Genomic DNA, 15,746 nt, shown 5'->3' with positions numbered 1-15,746 from the left:
TTCTATCTATCTAATTCCTTCTATCTACTGTCTATCTATCTATCTATCTATCTATCTATCTCATTCCTTCTATCTCTATCTATCTATCTATCTATCACATTCCTTCTATCTACTGTATCTATATATCTCATTTCTTCTATCTATTCTATCTATCTAATTCCTTCTATCTATGTATCTATCTATCTCATTCCTTCTATCTAATTCCTTCTATCTATATCTATCTATCTATCTATCTATCTATCTCATTCCTTCTATCTATCTATCTATCTATCTATCTATCTATCTCATTTCTTCTATCTATTCTATCTAATTCCTTCTATCTATGTATCTATCTATCTCATTCCTCCTATCTATCTAATTCCTTCCTTCTATATCTATCTATCTATCTATCTATCACATTCCTTCTATCTACTGTATCTATATATCTCATTTCTTCTATCTATTCTATCTATCTAATTCCTTCTATCTAATTCCTTCTATCTAATTCAGTCTATCTATCTATCTATCTCATTCCTTCTATCTATCTATCTCATTTCTTCTATCTATTCTATCTAATTCCTTCTATCTATGTATCTATCTATCTCATTCCTTCTATCTAATTCCTTCTATCTAATTCCATCTATCTATCTATCTATCTATCTATCTATCTATCTATCTATCTCATTCCTTCTATCTATCTATCTATCTATCTATCTCATTTCTTCTATCTATTCTATCTAATTCCTTCTATCTATGTATCTATCTATCTATCTCATTCCTTCTATCTATCTACCTATCTATCTATCTATCTATCTGTCTGTCTGTGTGTAATGGAGTGTGGGTTGGACAAATGTAAAAGAGGAGGTTGGACAAGAAACTACATCACAAATCTTTTTTTTTTGTTCAATAAGAGATCTTTATTAAGCTTTCAAAAACTCATACAAATCCGCATAAAAAAACGCATCAAAACCGCACGAAAACCGCACCAAAAGGTGTGGATTTAGTGCAGAAAAATCCACAGGCAAATCTGCAATGTGTGCACATACCCTTAGGCAATTTTTTAAGCCATTCTATATACTTGCTGAGAAATTATACCTAAGCGCTTGAAATCATCCCCTTGTTGGCATATGCTTTGTCAATTATACTCTATCTTATTTTTCCAGCTGATACACTTGGTTCATTGCAGCATTGCCAACTTAGGCCCAGAGGGTTTTTCTTATTGTTACGTATTTACTATCATGCCTTACTGTGAGTCTTAACTATGTTTCACGTGTTATGTGATTTTAGATGTTTTTAATGCGGTGCCCGCTTCTTCTCTACATAGCTATATCAATAAAACCTTTAGCGCGACACGCAAAAAAAAAAACAAGCCCTCAGTTCAATCGATGGAAAAACAAAAATGACCGGGAATCTCAAAATATGATGTCACAGACATCATATTATTTATTATTATTATTTTATTTTTTGTACAAATTTCTAGGTTTTTCTCTCCAGTTAAATAAAAAAAAATCTATAGAAATTTGGTATTGTACTTATTTGGAGAATCATGATTCAAAGTACTGTTACCACCAAATTTAAACCAGAAGAACAAAAAACCAGGAAACCATGGTGGAATTGCATTTTCTTTCTAATTTCACCACAATTGGTCTGAAAAATGGGAAAAATAAAATCCATTGAATAGTAAAATGAATGGCATCATTCAAAACTACAATTCGCCCTGTAAAAAATGGCTCCATAGACAGAAAAATTCAAAAATGTATATTGTTTGTGCCAATTTGAGTTTTTCTTCTTGTCCTAATCACTGGTCTTTTTCAGCATGCAGCTTGCCGTGGATGTACAGATCCCCGAGTGCTTTGGAGGCGTTGATGGTGAAGCGGTGTACATTGACACAGAGGGCTGCTTCATAGTGGAGAGGATGGTGGACATTGCCAATGCTTGTGTTCTGCACTGCAGCCTTATTACACAGGCTCATCAGCAAGATGGTAGGTGTGGAAGAAATAAAACATTCAAGGGCAAATCAAGGAAGAAAGTTCTATGAATTCTTTTTTTTTTTACTTGTGCAGCACTATGCTAGTAATAAGTGAATGGTTTACTCACACATTTTAATATTTTTTTTTCTTTAATGTAGTATAGTTGTTTTAGTTTTAAGTCCTGTTATATTTGAAACGTGGTGACATAGAGATACACAATAAAGTCAGTGCTACACTAGAAATTCTAGGATCGCTGGGTAATTATACAGTAGTTATGTATACCATTGGAATAAAAACTAGCTTTGCACAGAATAGTCGTACAAATAACTAGTTTCTCTCTCATTGAAGGTTAAGGTACCGTCACACTCAGCGACGCTGCAGCGATATAGACAACGAGCCGATCGCTGCAGCGTCGCTGTTTAGGTCGCTGTAGAGACGTCAAACACAGCAGCTCCACAACGATGCAGGAGCGATCCTGTGACGTAACGGTGGCTCACTTATCTTCTCGCAGGTCGTTAGCTCCATGTAAAACATTGCTGACATCGTTGCTTTTGCTGTCAAACACGACGATACACGCCGATCTAGCGACCAAATAAAGTTCTGGACTTCTAGCTCCGACCAGCGATATCACAGCGGGATCCAGATCGCTGCTGCGTGTCAAACACAACGAGATCGCTATCCAGGACGCTGCAACGTCACGGATCGTTGTCGTTCTCGTTGAAAAGTTGTTTAGTGTGAAGGTACCTGAAGCCTGTCACTTCCAGATATAGTGGTAATCTGCAGGTAGATAGTGCTTTAGCCTGTGCTGGTTTATCTCTGAAGGACCAGTAAACCTGAAGCCGGGAGGTCAAGCTGATTCATGAGCTCTTTATAACTTCGCCCACCACTGATTGTCAGTTCCTGCCTATGTGTGATCAGGTTACTGAGATGCAGCACACAGATAAGGATGACACAGAAATGACCAACTAAAGCTATTTATTTTTCTACCACAGAAATGAAAGTGTTAATTATGGAAACAGTCAGTTGTTTGAGTACAGGGTAAGAAAGCAAGCAATAACGGAGATAACAGCAATGCAACGATTTCAGTATCCTATACATATATGTTCTATCTTGCTATCTTAGTGTGGACAGCGCTTTATGCTCTTCTGCTGTAACTACACGAACATCTCTCGCAACATTGGTTCCATCAGTGCAATGAGTCCTTCTAATTATTATATTGGCACTAACAGAGGTCTCCAATATTTCTCGCTAGGCCGCAATTCCTTAGTAACAAGTCACTCCATACCGTATGTATGTTGCTTAATCAGGCATTCCACAGTCCCTTCTGCAACCCAGCCTGCGCTCTGTACCATACGTCTACCCTGGAAGGAACTGCCCAGTTCACTCACGTCCACTGGTCACCATGACAGACCTCCGACCCCGGATGATGATCAGTGTTTGGCCTTCAGTGTTTGACCTGTAGCGTCCAGGTATCAGTTCTTAACTTGCGAAGACTGGACTTTGGGTCTTGACCGGCGCGGTCTGGGCTTCGGTGCTTGACCCCTGATGTTCCGCTTGTCTTGGTCTTCAACCATTCTTCGGTCGCTCTACCTCTATGTTCATAAGCCCTCCCAGTGTCACTGGTTGGCGCCAACTGACTTCCCACCTTGGCATTTCATATTTGATACCTGTGCCACAGCTACCACTTGACCACGTGCTCTCTTCAGGCTCATCCCTCCATAAACGCTTCCTTCACCTCCTGGTTCTACCTTATTTGGTTCACTCAGGAGATGGTGACATTTGGTCACATGTGCCATAGAACATTGATGAACCACATATTCAGATCTCCACCCCCTTACATATGCACCGTGTACACAGAAATCTTCCAATCAGTGGTGTGGATTGGATTGTTCAGAGCTCAGAATTCAGAGAACTGCTGGTAGATCTGCAGCAGATAAAATAGTGTGTTTTGTTTTTTGTTTTTTTTTAAATATAGAAAGTATCACGGTAGTAAGTAATGCAGCACTGGAATCAGGGTCTCTGCCCCTACTTGGAAAAAACCTGGCCACAGATTGCCATTAAAAAATGAATATTGCATGGAATGTTTGTGGCATGGCAATTATAAAATACTTTTAATTTGAGAACTGCTGTATTTTATACACTCACAAGTGGGTACATGTGGAGATGCTACTTCAAAGGACTCTGCATTACAGTCTGAATCGAGCACACAATGTGCAGACCAGAACTCCTTTCAATGTTCTCTAGTAGGCTCCAAATACCTCTTATAATAGGACAGATAGAGTTATTTTAAGGCATTTTTTGGTGTACTATAGAAAAAGAATATGTGCATGGAAAAACGAAACAAGATGTCACAAAAAAAGAAAATCTCAGCAACATGAAAAATAGCATTAAACTTCTTGAGCTAATAAAGCTTATTTATTGCATTTAAAGAACTCCCTTCAGTAACCCATCTGATCTTCACCTAATTTGAGCCTTTACAGACGGAAGTGCATCCTATTCTACTCCGTGAAGACACTCAGCATGCCTATAATGAACAATTTATTTTTTTATTTCTGTTTTGTTAGATCAGAAAATAGCTATGCAGAAGTTCGCTCTCAGCAACATACTGTCAAACATTCATTACTTCAGCTGCCACAACTGTACTGAGCTCCTTGCACAGATACTTGTCCTGCCAGACTTTATAGCCCAGCATTCCAAGGTAAGGTGTCCAAGTGTACAAGTATATACAGTACTGTCATTCATAGTCAATCATTGAGTCGATGGGGACTTTTTAAAATCACATATTGTACTGTTCGATTTCTACATAGTATGTTAGTGTCGTTTTATAGTAGTGTCATCTCCTTAAGGATGCTCTCTTGCCCAACTTATACACACAAAACAGGCTAACATTTTACTTACAACAGTAATGAGATCAATATGAAGGGCAGGTGTATAGGATTCCCCTATTCTTCTACTGAACTTTTTATATTCGCCAGCAGAGGGCGCTAATGCAACAGGCATTTTCCACTATTTTTCTGACTCCTCTGGCCATTGTATTCACAAATGTAATGCGTCATCTAAAAATCTCACTATTACAGTAATTGTAGAGTACCTATCATTTATGAAAAACCACCAAATGTGCCAGTAAATGAAATTTATAAGATGTTTACCAAATACATATCCTTACCAAATTAGTTGTTTTTCCCTCAATATTAGAGGGATGTACAGTAGATTGCACTTATATTTACTAAGTAATCTCACAGTTTGGTGAGATTCTGTTTGCTGGAAGATAACAACCGTGAGGGTAGAGGATGACTTCCTAAAGCATCTGAATTCTAGAAAGGTTTTTGTGTTCTGATCTGGTCAGGATTCAAGGTGGACTTATCAATTTGTTTCTTTTGATGTTTTGTAGAGTTGCTAGTCATTAGACAATAAATGTGAGAACTTATTCACTTGTTCTTATAAAAATCTGTCAGCAGGTTTTTGCTACCTCATCTGAGAGCAGCCTGATGTGGGCAAAGGGAATCTGAATCCAAGGATGTATCACTAAGATTACTCGGTGCAATGGTTCTGTCACAATCAGAACTTTTAGATTTAGCAATGAAGCAGAGCTGAGAAAGCTAACCCCGCCCACATCAAGCTCCCTGTGTACAAAGTCCATAGACAGTGAGCTGCTTATTACAGGGGGAGGGGTGTTGCCGGTCTACTCGGTAATGTTAATCTGTTAGTGATAAATCCTTCACAGTTAGTACACAGTACACACTTGGACAAGTGACACATCCCTGAATTCTGTGTCTCAGCCTCTATCTCCTGTGTCTTCAGATTACATAGCAAAAGCCTGCTGACAGATTCCCTTTAAATCATCAATGAATACCCATTAAGTAGCCAAATCGGACAATAGTTATGTTCACCCCTAGCCAGGAGCTTGAACTTTTCTGAAAATAAATACTATTCTGTTAGTTACTTAATCAACCTAATGATCCAACAATAATATGTGCTGCCAACAACATGTAATTCCGTCTGTGTCACCATAAGCTCCCAAAGGAAGTGAACAGAAAAAGCACAATATTCACCAATATCAGTAAAATAATTTTTTATTAAATAATTTTAAGATGTAAACTAGACTACAATAAATAGCAATAAGCCAAATACCTCAAATGTGAGGGACTATCCAGCTACTGATCTCTGTAAACACAAAGCGCATACACAGGGAATCCAAAATTAGCAGCACATTTGCTTAACCGTCGTCAATATACATATCAGCAATAAATACATGATCCCAGGGTCGGTTCAATATAAATTTCTCATGTCACAGCAATGTATTTCATAGACTCCTATATTGAACTCCCATAGTCAAGAGGTCAGCTCTCTGTTGCCATGAAATGAACGAGGTGCATAAATCAATAAGTTACTACTATGCACTATACTTACTATGTGTAAGATGAGTGCCAAGTCCCTCTACCCCGACGCGCGTTTTGTCCACACTTCTTCATGGGTGAAAGAAAGCACAGATCAGAAAATCGTGAATAATTGATACACAAAGTTTAGTAGAAACTCGTGTGACCCTTATTCTCATAAATGTTGACACCCCTCCTAACTGGTTCTAATTTGTACTAATGCTCGCTAATTCCTAGGTGTTGGTAGAGACGTGTAACTGTCGGTAAGTAGCCATACACATATGCTGAGAAAGCCTCTTCTGTTCCGTGTTGCAGCCACATTTCTGGAGATCTTCTTACAGTTTACGTAATGTAATTCATGATTTCTTATCGTGCACTGTAATTCCGAATCGCTGCCTCCAAATCTGCAGTCTTCAGCACTGTCAGTGACGGCAGCAAACAGTTGGAAATTCACTCTCACAAGGCTGATTTTCAAAGCGCTAGCATACGTCCTCAAGCCATATTGTGATTAAACAGTGGTTGCCCAAATTCTGCACCATGGGACGGTGCTGACAGGGACAATAAAAGTAGGCCGGTGACTTCAACCAGCACAGCAATGACGTGTTTTTAGGGGTTATGTCATTATGTCAAGTTGGGTCCAGTAGTTCCCAGATTTGGATTAAGCAGTACAGGACTAAGAAATATATTAACATATAGATTAGCCTAGGGTATTCTGCAAATGTGAATTTGGTGACTGCTGACTTTCTTATAATAAACCATAATGGCTACCTTTACTTAAGTACAATTTTGTAGACATTTTATTATTGCACTGTATTTAGAATGAAAAAATAAAGCAGCCTGGAAAAAGTTCCAAATTATTAAAGGAGTTGTCCGGTGTTAAACTATAAGCCGGCAGTCATTCTGTGAGGCTTCTCCAGTGACGGGAGGAGGCAGTCATGTGACCACAAGTACTCCCGGTCACATCCTGACTAGACTTTCCAGCCTTGCTCAATACACTTGCATTGATCAAGGCTGTGCCCATCTAGTTGGAATGTGGCCTAGAGTGTGCATATCACATATTTGTGGTTACATGACTGCCTCCTCCTGTCACTGGAGAAGCCTCACAGCATGCAGTGTACACATTGTGATGATTCACACTTGTAGTTTAAGACTGGTAAACCCCGTTAAGCCCCTATTGTTTTGTGTTCACAGCTTCCAGACAAACTTGTGTGTCTCCATGGCAGTAGACTACAAACAAACCCTGCGTAGTCTGATTCTACACTCTGCCCTCCTCTCATCTACCCCCTTCTTTTTAGACTTTTTTCGTTGGCCATTGTTTGTCGTACATGTGTCAGTGTCTTTCAAAGAGAGCTAACTGATGGAAAATAATGTATCGGTCATTACGTATTCTTTTTTTATTTTGCTTACTAGTGATGAGTGAATATACTCGCTACTTTCACACTTGAGTTTGTCGCAATCCGTTGTTTTGGGAAAAAAACGGATCCTGCAAATGTGCTTGCAGAATGTGTTTTTTACCCATAGACTTGTATTAGCGACGGATCGCGACGGATGGCCACACGTCGTGCAAGGGATCCGTCGTGTTTTGGCAGATCGTCGGCACGAAAAACGTTCAAGTGAATGTTTTTTTGTCCGTCGCGTCCGCCATTTTCTACCGCGCATGCGCAGCCGAAACTCCGCCCCCTCCTCCCCGGACTTCAGAATGGGAAGCAGATGCGTTCAAGAACTGCATCCGCTGCTCACGTCGTGCACAAATTTCACAACGTACGTCGGCCCGAAGCATAGCGACGGACCCGTACCGACGCAAGTGTGAAAGAGGCCTTACTTGACATTTCTCGAGCACGCTCGGGGGTCCTCCGAGTATTGTTTAGTGCTCTGAGATTTAGTTTTTCTCGCCGCAGCTGAATGATTTACATCTGTTAGCCAGCATAAGTACGGTACATGTGGGGGTTGCCTGGATGCTAGGGAATCCCCACATGTACTTATGCTGGCTAGTAGCTGTAAATCATTCAGCTGCGGTGATGAAAACGAAATCTCCGAGCACTAAAAAAATACTCAGAGAACCCCGAGCGTGCTCGAGAAATCTCAAGTAACAATTATATTTGCTCATCACTATTGCTTACAAATCATAACCCAGAACAGAAAAAAAAAGGAGACATATCTTACTTTGGGCTCTTTAGCAGGAAGATCTCACCAATACAAGTAAATGGGACAGCACGCTGATGACATTCTAGTGCTGTCTGTTTTTGGCTAGGTTCATATGAGCGAATGGTAGTGAATAGGGCAGTGCACATGAGTGATTTTTTTTTTTTCTGCATGTGAAAAAAATTGCAGTATGAGCTAGCTTCTTCCGTGTGTTAGGCTACTTTCACACTACCGTTAACTGCAATCCGTCACAATGCGTCATTTTGCAGAAAAAACGCATCCTGCAAAAGTGCTTGCAGGATGCGTTTTTTCACCATAGACTAACATTATGCGACGTATTGCGACGGATTGACGCACGTCGCAAACCGTCGTGCGACGGTTGCGCCGTGTTGTGACGGACCGTCGGCACAAAAAAAGCTACATGTAACGTTTTTTGCCGCCGACGGTCCGCTTTTTCCGACCGCGCATGCGCGGCCGGAACTCCGCCCCCACCTCCCCGCACTTCCCGGCACCTCACAATGGGGCAGCGGATGCGCTGGAAAAATGCATCCGCTGCCCCTGTTGTGCGGCGCAGAGAACGCTAGCGTCGGGAACCTCGGCCCGACGCACAGCGACGGGCCGAGCCCGACGCTAGTGTGAAAGTAGCCTAAGATGAGACTCTCCATTCAAGTCTACGGGTGTGCAAAAAAAATAACCAGGTGCCATACGGAGCCACAGTATAGCATACATTGTTTTGTTTTTTTTCCAGATACATTGCAATTTATTACCAAAGGAAACTGTAAAGGGTCTTTTACATGATAGCTGCTGCTGTAAAAAAAAAGTGTATATGGATTGTACACGTCAAGTGAGAAATTGCATTTTCTGGATGAAACTGATGTTTTTTTATTCGGTCATGTGAACTTAGCCTTTCACTTACCAATATCTTCGAAAAGTTTGAGAACTCTCAACCAATTTCTTTTTTCCTTTGCATATGAGAAAAATAGATGACACACAAATAGTAAAAACTAACACATGGACCAAAAACAAATCCAGCACATCAATTTAAAAAAGGTCATGTTTTTACACACGGGAATAATCACTGACCCGCGAATAAGGCCTTACTAACATGCACAAACATTTGGTATGTTCACAAGAAGATGAGTACAGAAGGAGGGTAATAGGACATCCAGACAGGACTTGACAGCATTTGTAGTCTGTTACCATGGAAACACATTGGCCGACATATGAGCTTGCCCATATATACTGCCATGTTTATGTTTTCTACATTTAAGAGAATCTGTCAGCAGGATTTTGCTGGGTAATCTGGGCACAGCATGAGGTAGAGGATAAAACTCTGAATGCAATGATGTGTCACATATCAAGATGTGTGCTTTTGTTTACTTACAATGATAATTTTGTCACCTAGTGATTATCATTGTCTGGACTACAGCAGCACATGCATGCTAGTCCGACTCCACCCCCTCTTGTGATAAGCAACACACTGTCTATAGAGTATGTACCCAGAGAGCCTGGTGTGGGCGGGGTTAGCTTCTACAGCTCTGCTGCTCTGCTGAATCTAAAAATGCTGATTGTGTCAGGACCACTGTAGCCAGTAAACTAAGTGATACATTGTTGGATATACATTGTTGGATTCAGGGTCTCTTTAACTACATCATGCTGCTCATAGATTAGGTAGCAAAAACCTGCTGACCGATTCCCTTTACCATGATTGGATAAAACTGCCACAAAAATACAGGAAATTGCCAGTATCAGCGAAAGTACAAAAAAGATCTGGAACCAATTCACACCACCTGGATTGGTGTTTTTTTTTTTCTAGAAAATATAATATTTATGCTTTGGAACCAGTCTGAAAACTGCAAAATGCATATTTTCAAAAGGTTTTTATACAAAATTTGTCAAATACGCCAATACCGGCAAGACTGTGTGTCTGACTATTTATTGTTTAAGGGGGCATCCTGACTATCCTCTAATACATACCGTTGTTTTACTATCGATAATAGAATAAAGTTATTATATGTAACTGTTTTATACCTTTTTTTCTTTTGTACAGATCAAACTGGTTATCATTGACAGCATTGCATTTCCTTTTCGACATTCCTTTGATGACCTCTCCTTACGGACAAGACTCCTAAATACGTTGGCACAGCAGTTACTAAACATTGCTAATCAACACAAACTAGCAGTAAGTGCATCCATAACAGCATTCGTGCTATAAAGTAAAAAATATTTGGATCTTTTTTAAGAGGACCTCTAATTTTTGTATTTATTTTTTAAATGTATGAAATATTTCAAGTTTTCATCTATAGGAGTCAGTGAGCTTCAGTCGCTATTATCTGTGGGTCTCTAAGGGTACTGTCACACTATACGATTTACCAACGATCACAACCAGCGATACGACCTGGCCGTGATCGTTGGTAAGTGGTTGTGTGGTCGCTGGGGAGCTGTCACACAGTCAGCTCTCCAGCGACCAACGATGCCGAAGGCCCCGGGTAACCAGGGTAAACATCGGGTTACTAAGCGCAGGGCCGCGCTTAGTAACCCGATGTTTACCGTGGTTACCAGCGTAAAAGTAAAAATAAACAAACAGTACATACTTACATTCCGGTGTCTGTCCCCCGGCGTTCTGCTTCTCTCCACTGTGTCTGCGCCAGCCGGAAAGCACAGCGGTGACGTCACTGCTGTGCTCGCTTTCCGGCTGGCCAGCGCTCACAGTGCAGAGAAGCAGAACGCCGGGGGACAGACACCGGAATGTGAGTATGTACTGTTTGTTTATTTTTACTTTTACGCTGGTAACCATGGTAAACATCGGGTTACTAAGCGCGGCCCTGTGCTTAGTAACCTGATGTTTACCCTGGTTACAAGCGAACGCACCACTGGATCGGTGTCACACACAACGATCCAGCGATGACAGCGGGAGATCCAGCGACGAAATAAAGTTCCAAACGATCTGCTACGACGTACGATTCTCAGCAGGGTCCCTGATCGCTGCTGCGTGTCAGACACTGCGATATCGTATGGATATCGCTGGAACGTCACGGATCGTACCGTCGTAGCGACAAAAGTGCCACTGTGAGACGGTACCCTTAGTTAATTGTTCAAAGTGAAGAAAGTACTGTTGGATTTTCTTAAAATCATTGGAATCCTTTATTAAATCTTTATTAAAATTTCATGTGCATGTGAAAGGAAGGGAGATAGTCGGATAATGTTGACGTATTTCGACTTTTTAGGAGAGTAGGTATTGAGTTGCAAAATCCAAAGTGCTTCTCCATTGAGCAAGGGTTTACGCCAATCGTCACCCTGTCTGGGTTTGTCAACCCTTTCAATTCCGAAAAATACCCCCAAAAAATTGGAAATTGCCATAAGGTTTATCTAAAAAATGTTTAGCGGCACCTGAGATGTTCAGCTTTCATTTTATGCATATCAGCTATATATTCAGCATTTCTAGACTTAATTTTTCGTATTGTACGGCCAGCATATTGCAATCTGCAACAAATGCATTCCAGGATATGAACACGTGTGTGGTGTCACAATAAAGGAGCAGATTCCATTTGTAATGCCTTTATTAGCAGAAAATATATTTGTTTTGTTAACATATTGTCAAGTGTAACATTTATGGCCACCACATCTAAAATATAAAGACAAGATAATGGAATATGTCAGCTCACCCATAGCGGAGACCAGAACTTGGAAGATCAATCAATAGTCGAAAAAAGTAAGTGATTAAAGACCTGAGGGTCTGAAACGCATCTGCCTATCATCTCCCCATCCCGGGGACCAGATTTTTGAAGCTTTATATATGACTATTGATCTAAGAGATAACACGTAATGTAAGCCAAGTATTGTTGTATTGGGAACAAAAATAGTTTCGAGACAATGCATCACCTATGGAACCCACCCTTTTAAGGTTCACTCACACTGACGTAGAACGTAAATTCTGTCATATGTGAGAATTGGGCTGATTATGCCAGAGTTTGATCCGACTGTCATGTGAGTTATCCGATTCTCTCGCTCGAACTTAGTTTCTCCATCTTCTCCATTCTCTGTGTCTGCGGATGTTGGACTGCACTCTGAGTGCAGTCCTATGTTTCACACGCACCCATAGACATGTATGGGTGCGCATGATCCGATCATCGGATGCGCCCACAGCATGCTGCAATTGTTTTCTTATGCCGAATCGGCCATGTTATACGCTTGTGTAAGCGAACCTTTAAAAAAAAAACACTACCATTTGGTTATTTATTTATTTTTTTAAGCAAGGTATTCTGATTAAGAATAGGCAGGTATATAAGAACAATCCCTTTGATTTCATTATAGTTCAAGCAATAACTTATGGAAAAACTGGTAGATGTTTAGATGATTTGTAATAATTTTTATATTTATCTTTTGTATTCTTTTTATTCAAAAGGGTTGTTCGTGGATATTTTTGAACTTTTATTTCTGCCCCTATTGCGTAAATTGTTTTTAATAATCTTGCATTGTTCATCAAAGAGCTGATCATTGGAACAAGTGCATTTTTCTCTATGCATTTCACCATATGGATTAGACTTGATAGTGTGCTTTGGAAAGCTACCAGTCGCTTCCAGAATGGAATTTACCAGAGTTTGGCTTCTATAAATAATAGTTGTTGGTTTTGATAACCTAACGTTTTCTCTCAATAATAAGTGAAAAAATGAAATATGATCCACTGAACTTGAGTTAGTGAATCTTAAATTTAGCTCACGTATTTAAAAAAAAAAAAAAAAACACAGCTGAAAAAAGGGGCAGCACCGCTTACCTGCCCAGGTCTCTGAACAAATGCCCTACAGGATGCAGCCAACCCATATAGCAAAGATGGCAACACAGGTGCGAAATACCAAATAGACAGCCACTCACAGCCTATCAATTAATGTAGGCTGCTTAGTATATGTTTACACAGTAAGGGCGCTCTTCACATGCAGGGAATGCATAGTGTCTGGTTCTCCGCCTATTAATCACGCCCATACTATTTGATTAGGCAGGCTGGCCAGCACTCTCTCAATGCATCCCATGTAAACATCCCTGTATACAAGACCCAACGTGCTGGGCTGGCTGCATCCTGAAAAATAAAGTGCACAAAATACATATAAGTATGTGGGGTATTGGTCGATATTTTGGCCAAGATATGCAAGCACGCAACCCAATGTCAAGGGTCCTCACGCTTGCGAGACCTATCACTAAACTAGTAGCAAAGCCACTAAAAATCCTCCAAATATTTAAAAAAAAAACAGCTGAAAAAGGAGCAGCACCACTAACCTGCCCAGGTCTCTGAATAAATGCATGAATGCACTTTTTAATTTTTGGAGGATTTTTAGACCTATTTTGTGGTTTTGCTACTAGTTTAGTGATAGGACTCGCAAGTGTGAGGACCCTTGACGTTGGGTTGCGAGCTTGCATATCTTGGCCAAAATATCGACCAATACCCCACATACTTATATGTATTTTGTGCACTTTATTTTTCAGGATGCAGCCAGCCCAGCACGTTGGGTCTTGTATACAGGGATGTTCACATGGGATGCATTGAGAGAGTGCTGGACAGCCTGCCTAATCGAATAGTATGGGCGTGACTAATAGGCTGAGATCCAGACACTGTGCATTCCCTGCATGTGAATAGAGCCCTATACAGGCCTCTATTGTGTAAACGTATACTAAAGGTACCGTCACATTAAGCGACGCTGCAGCGATAGCGACAACGATGTCGATCGCTGCAGCGTCGCTGTTTGATCGCTGGAGAGCTGTCACACAGACCGCTCTCCAGCGACCAACGATGCCGAGGTCCCGGGTAACCAGGGTAAACATCGGGTTGCTAAGCGCAGGGCCGCGCTTAGTAACCCGATGTTTACCCTGGTTACCAGCTTAAAAGTAAAAAAAACCAAACAGTACATGCTCACCTGCGCGTCTCCCAGCGTCTGCTTCCTGACACTGACTGAGCTCCGGCCCTAACAGCACAGCGGTGACGTCACCGCTGTGCTTTCACTTTCTCTTTAGGGCCGGATCTCAGTCAGAGCAGGAAGCAGACGCTGGGAGACGCGCAGGTGAGCATGTACTGTTTGTTTTTTTTACTTTTACGCTGGTAACCAGGGTAAACATCGGGTTACTAAGCGCGGCCCTGCGCTTAGTAACCCGATGTTTACCCTGGTTACCAGTGTAAAACATCGCTGGTATCGTTGCTTTTGGTGTCAAACACAACGATACACGGCGATCGGACGACCAAATAAAGTTCTGGACTTTATTCAGCGACCAGCGACATCACAGCAGGATCCTGATCGCTGCTGCGTGTCAAACTAAACGATATCGCTAGCGAGGACGCTGCAACGTCACGGATCGCTAGCGATATCGTTTAGTGTGACGGTACCTTAAGCAGTCTTCCCCTCCATGAACTGGTAGGCTGTGAGTGGCTGTCTATTTGGTATTTTTCACCTGTGTTGCCAATATCTTTGCTCTATGCGCTGGCTACATCCTGTAGTGCATTTGTTCAGAGACCTGGGCAGGTAAGCGGTGCTGCCCCTTTTTCAGCTGTTTTTTTTTTTGTTTGTTTTTTTGTTTTTTCTATTCACGTATTTACAAAAATTTGGTATGACTGCTTCTTTGCCGGTCCACACCAGAAGGATATCGTCAATGAAACGACTGTACCAGAGTATACAATCATAAAATGGATTATCAGGAGTAAAAATAAAAAAAAATGTTCCCACCATGCCACGTACAGCACTGAGAAAGAGAAAATTTGGGGTGCCCATGATCTGTAAATATTTGTCATCAAAATAATGATGATGAAGTAAGAATTCATTTGCAATTAGAAGATACTGTTGTGTTTTTAAGCTGTACATCCTGCAGGTGGCAAAATGGTACTCTACTGACGTAAGAGCAAGCTCATGGGGAACGCAAGAATATAAATAAGCAATAGCACACAAAAGATATGAGGAGTTCTTTTGTCCATGTGAAATCATTTAAAGCCAGTAAGACATCTGAACTATCTCTGAGAAAAGCAGGTATTTTGCGGATTATCAGGTTAAGGTTAACTATGGGTCAACAACATGAGATGTGGCGGAAACTGCTGTAAAGCCCTGCACAATAGAGACTTTTTTTGTGTTTTGCAACTCAATATCCGTTCTCCTAACGGACTGTATTTCTGCGGCAATTTGTTATAGATTGATTAGTTCAAATTATCTCTGGCTTTTTCCGCATATTTATTATGGATACATTTGTGGAAACAGCCTGAGATATATTTACACTAATTACGGTATTATTTTAAATGTATAATTTT

General features: G+C 40.8%; 1 protein-coding gene across 3 annotated transcripts in view; it reads left to right on the top strand.

The window, feature by feature from the left end:
- The window catches only part of RAD51C (RAD51 paralog C), an 82,432-nt gene that overhangs the window by 34,697 nt on the left and 31,989 nt on the right, over positions 1-15,746 (top strand). For all 3 annotated transcript variants that reach the window (XM_077296345.1, XM_077296343.1, XM_077296344.1), the window contains exons 3-5: positions 1,795-1,961; positions 4,514-4,647; positions 10,518-10,649. In XM_077296345.1, coding sequence (XP_077152460.1) covers positions 1,795-1,961; positions 4,514-4,647; positions 10,518-10,649 — 433 coding nt within the window. The remainder of the gene's footprint in view (positions 1-1,794; positions 1,962-4,513; positions 4,648-10,517; positions 10,650-15,746) is intronic.

This window comes from Ranitomeya variabilis, chromosome 3, assembly GCF_051348905.1.
Source record: "Ranitomeya variabilis isolate aRanVar5 chromosome 3, aRanVar5.hap1, whole genome shotgun sequence".
NCBI lineage: Eukaryota > Metazoa > Chordata > Amphibia > Anura > Dendrobatidae > Ranitomeya > Ranitomeya variabilis.
The sequence above is the reverse complement of the archived record's forward strand: the minus strand, read 5'-3'. Positions and strand labels throughout refer to the sequence as shown.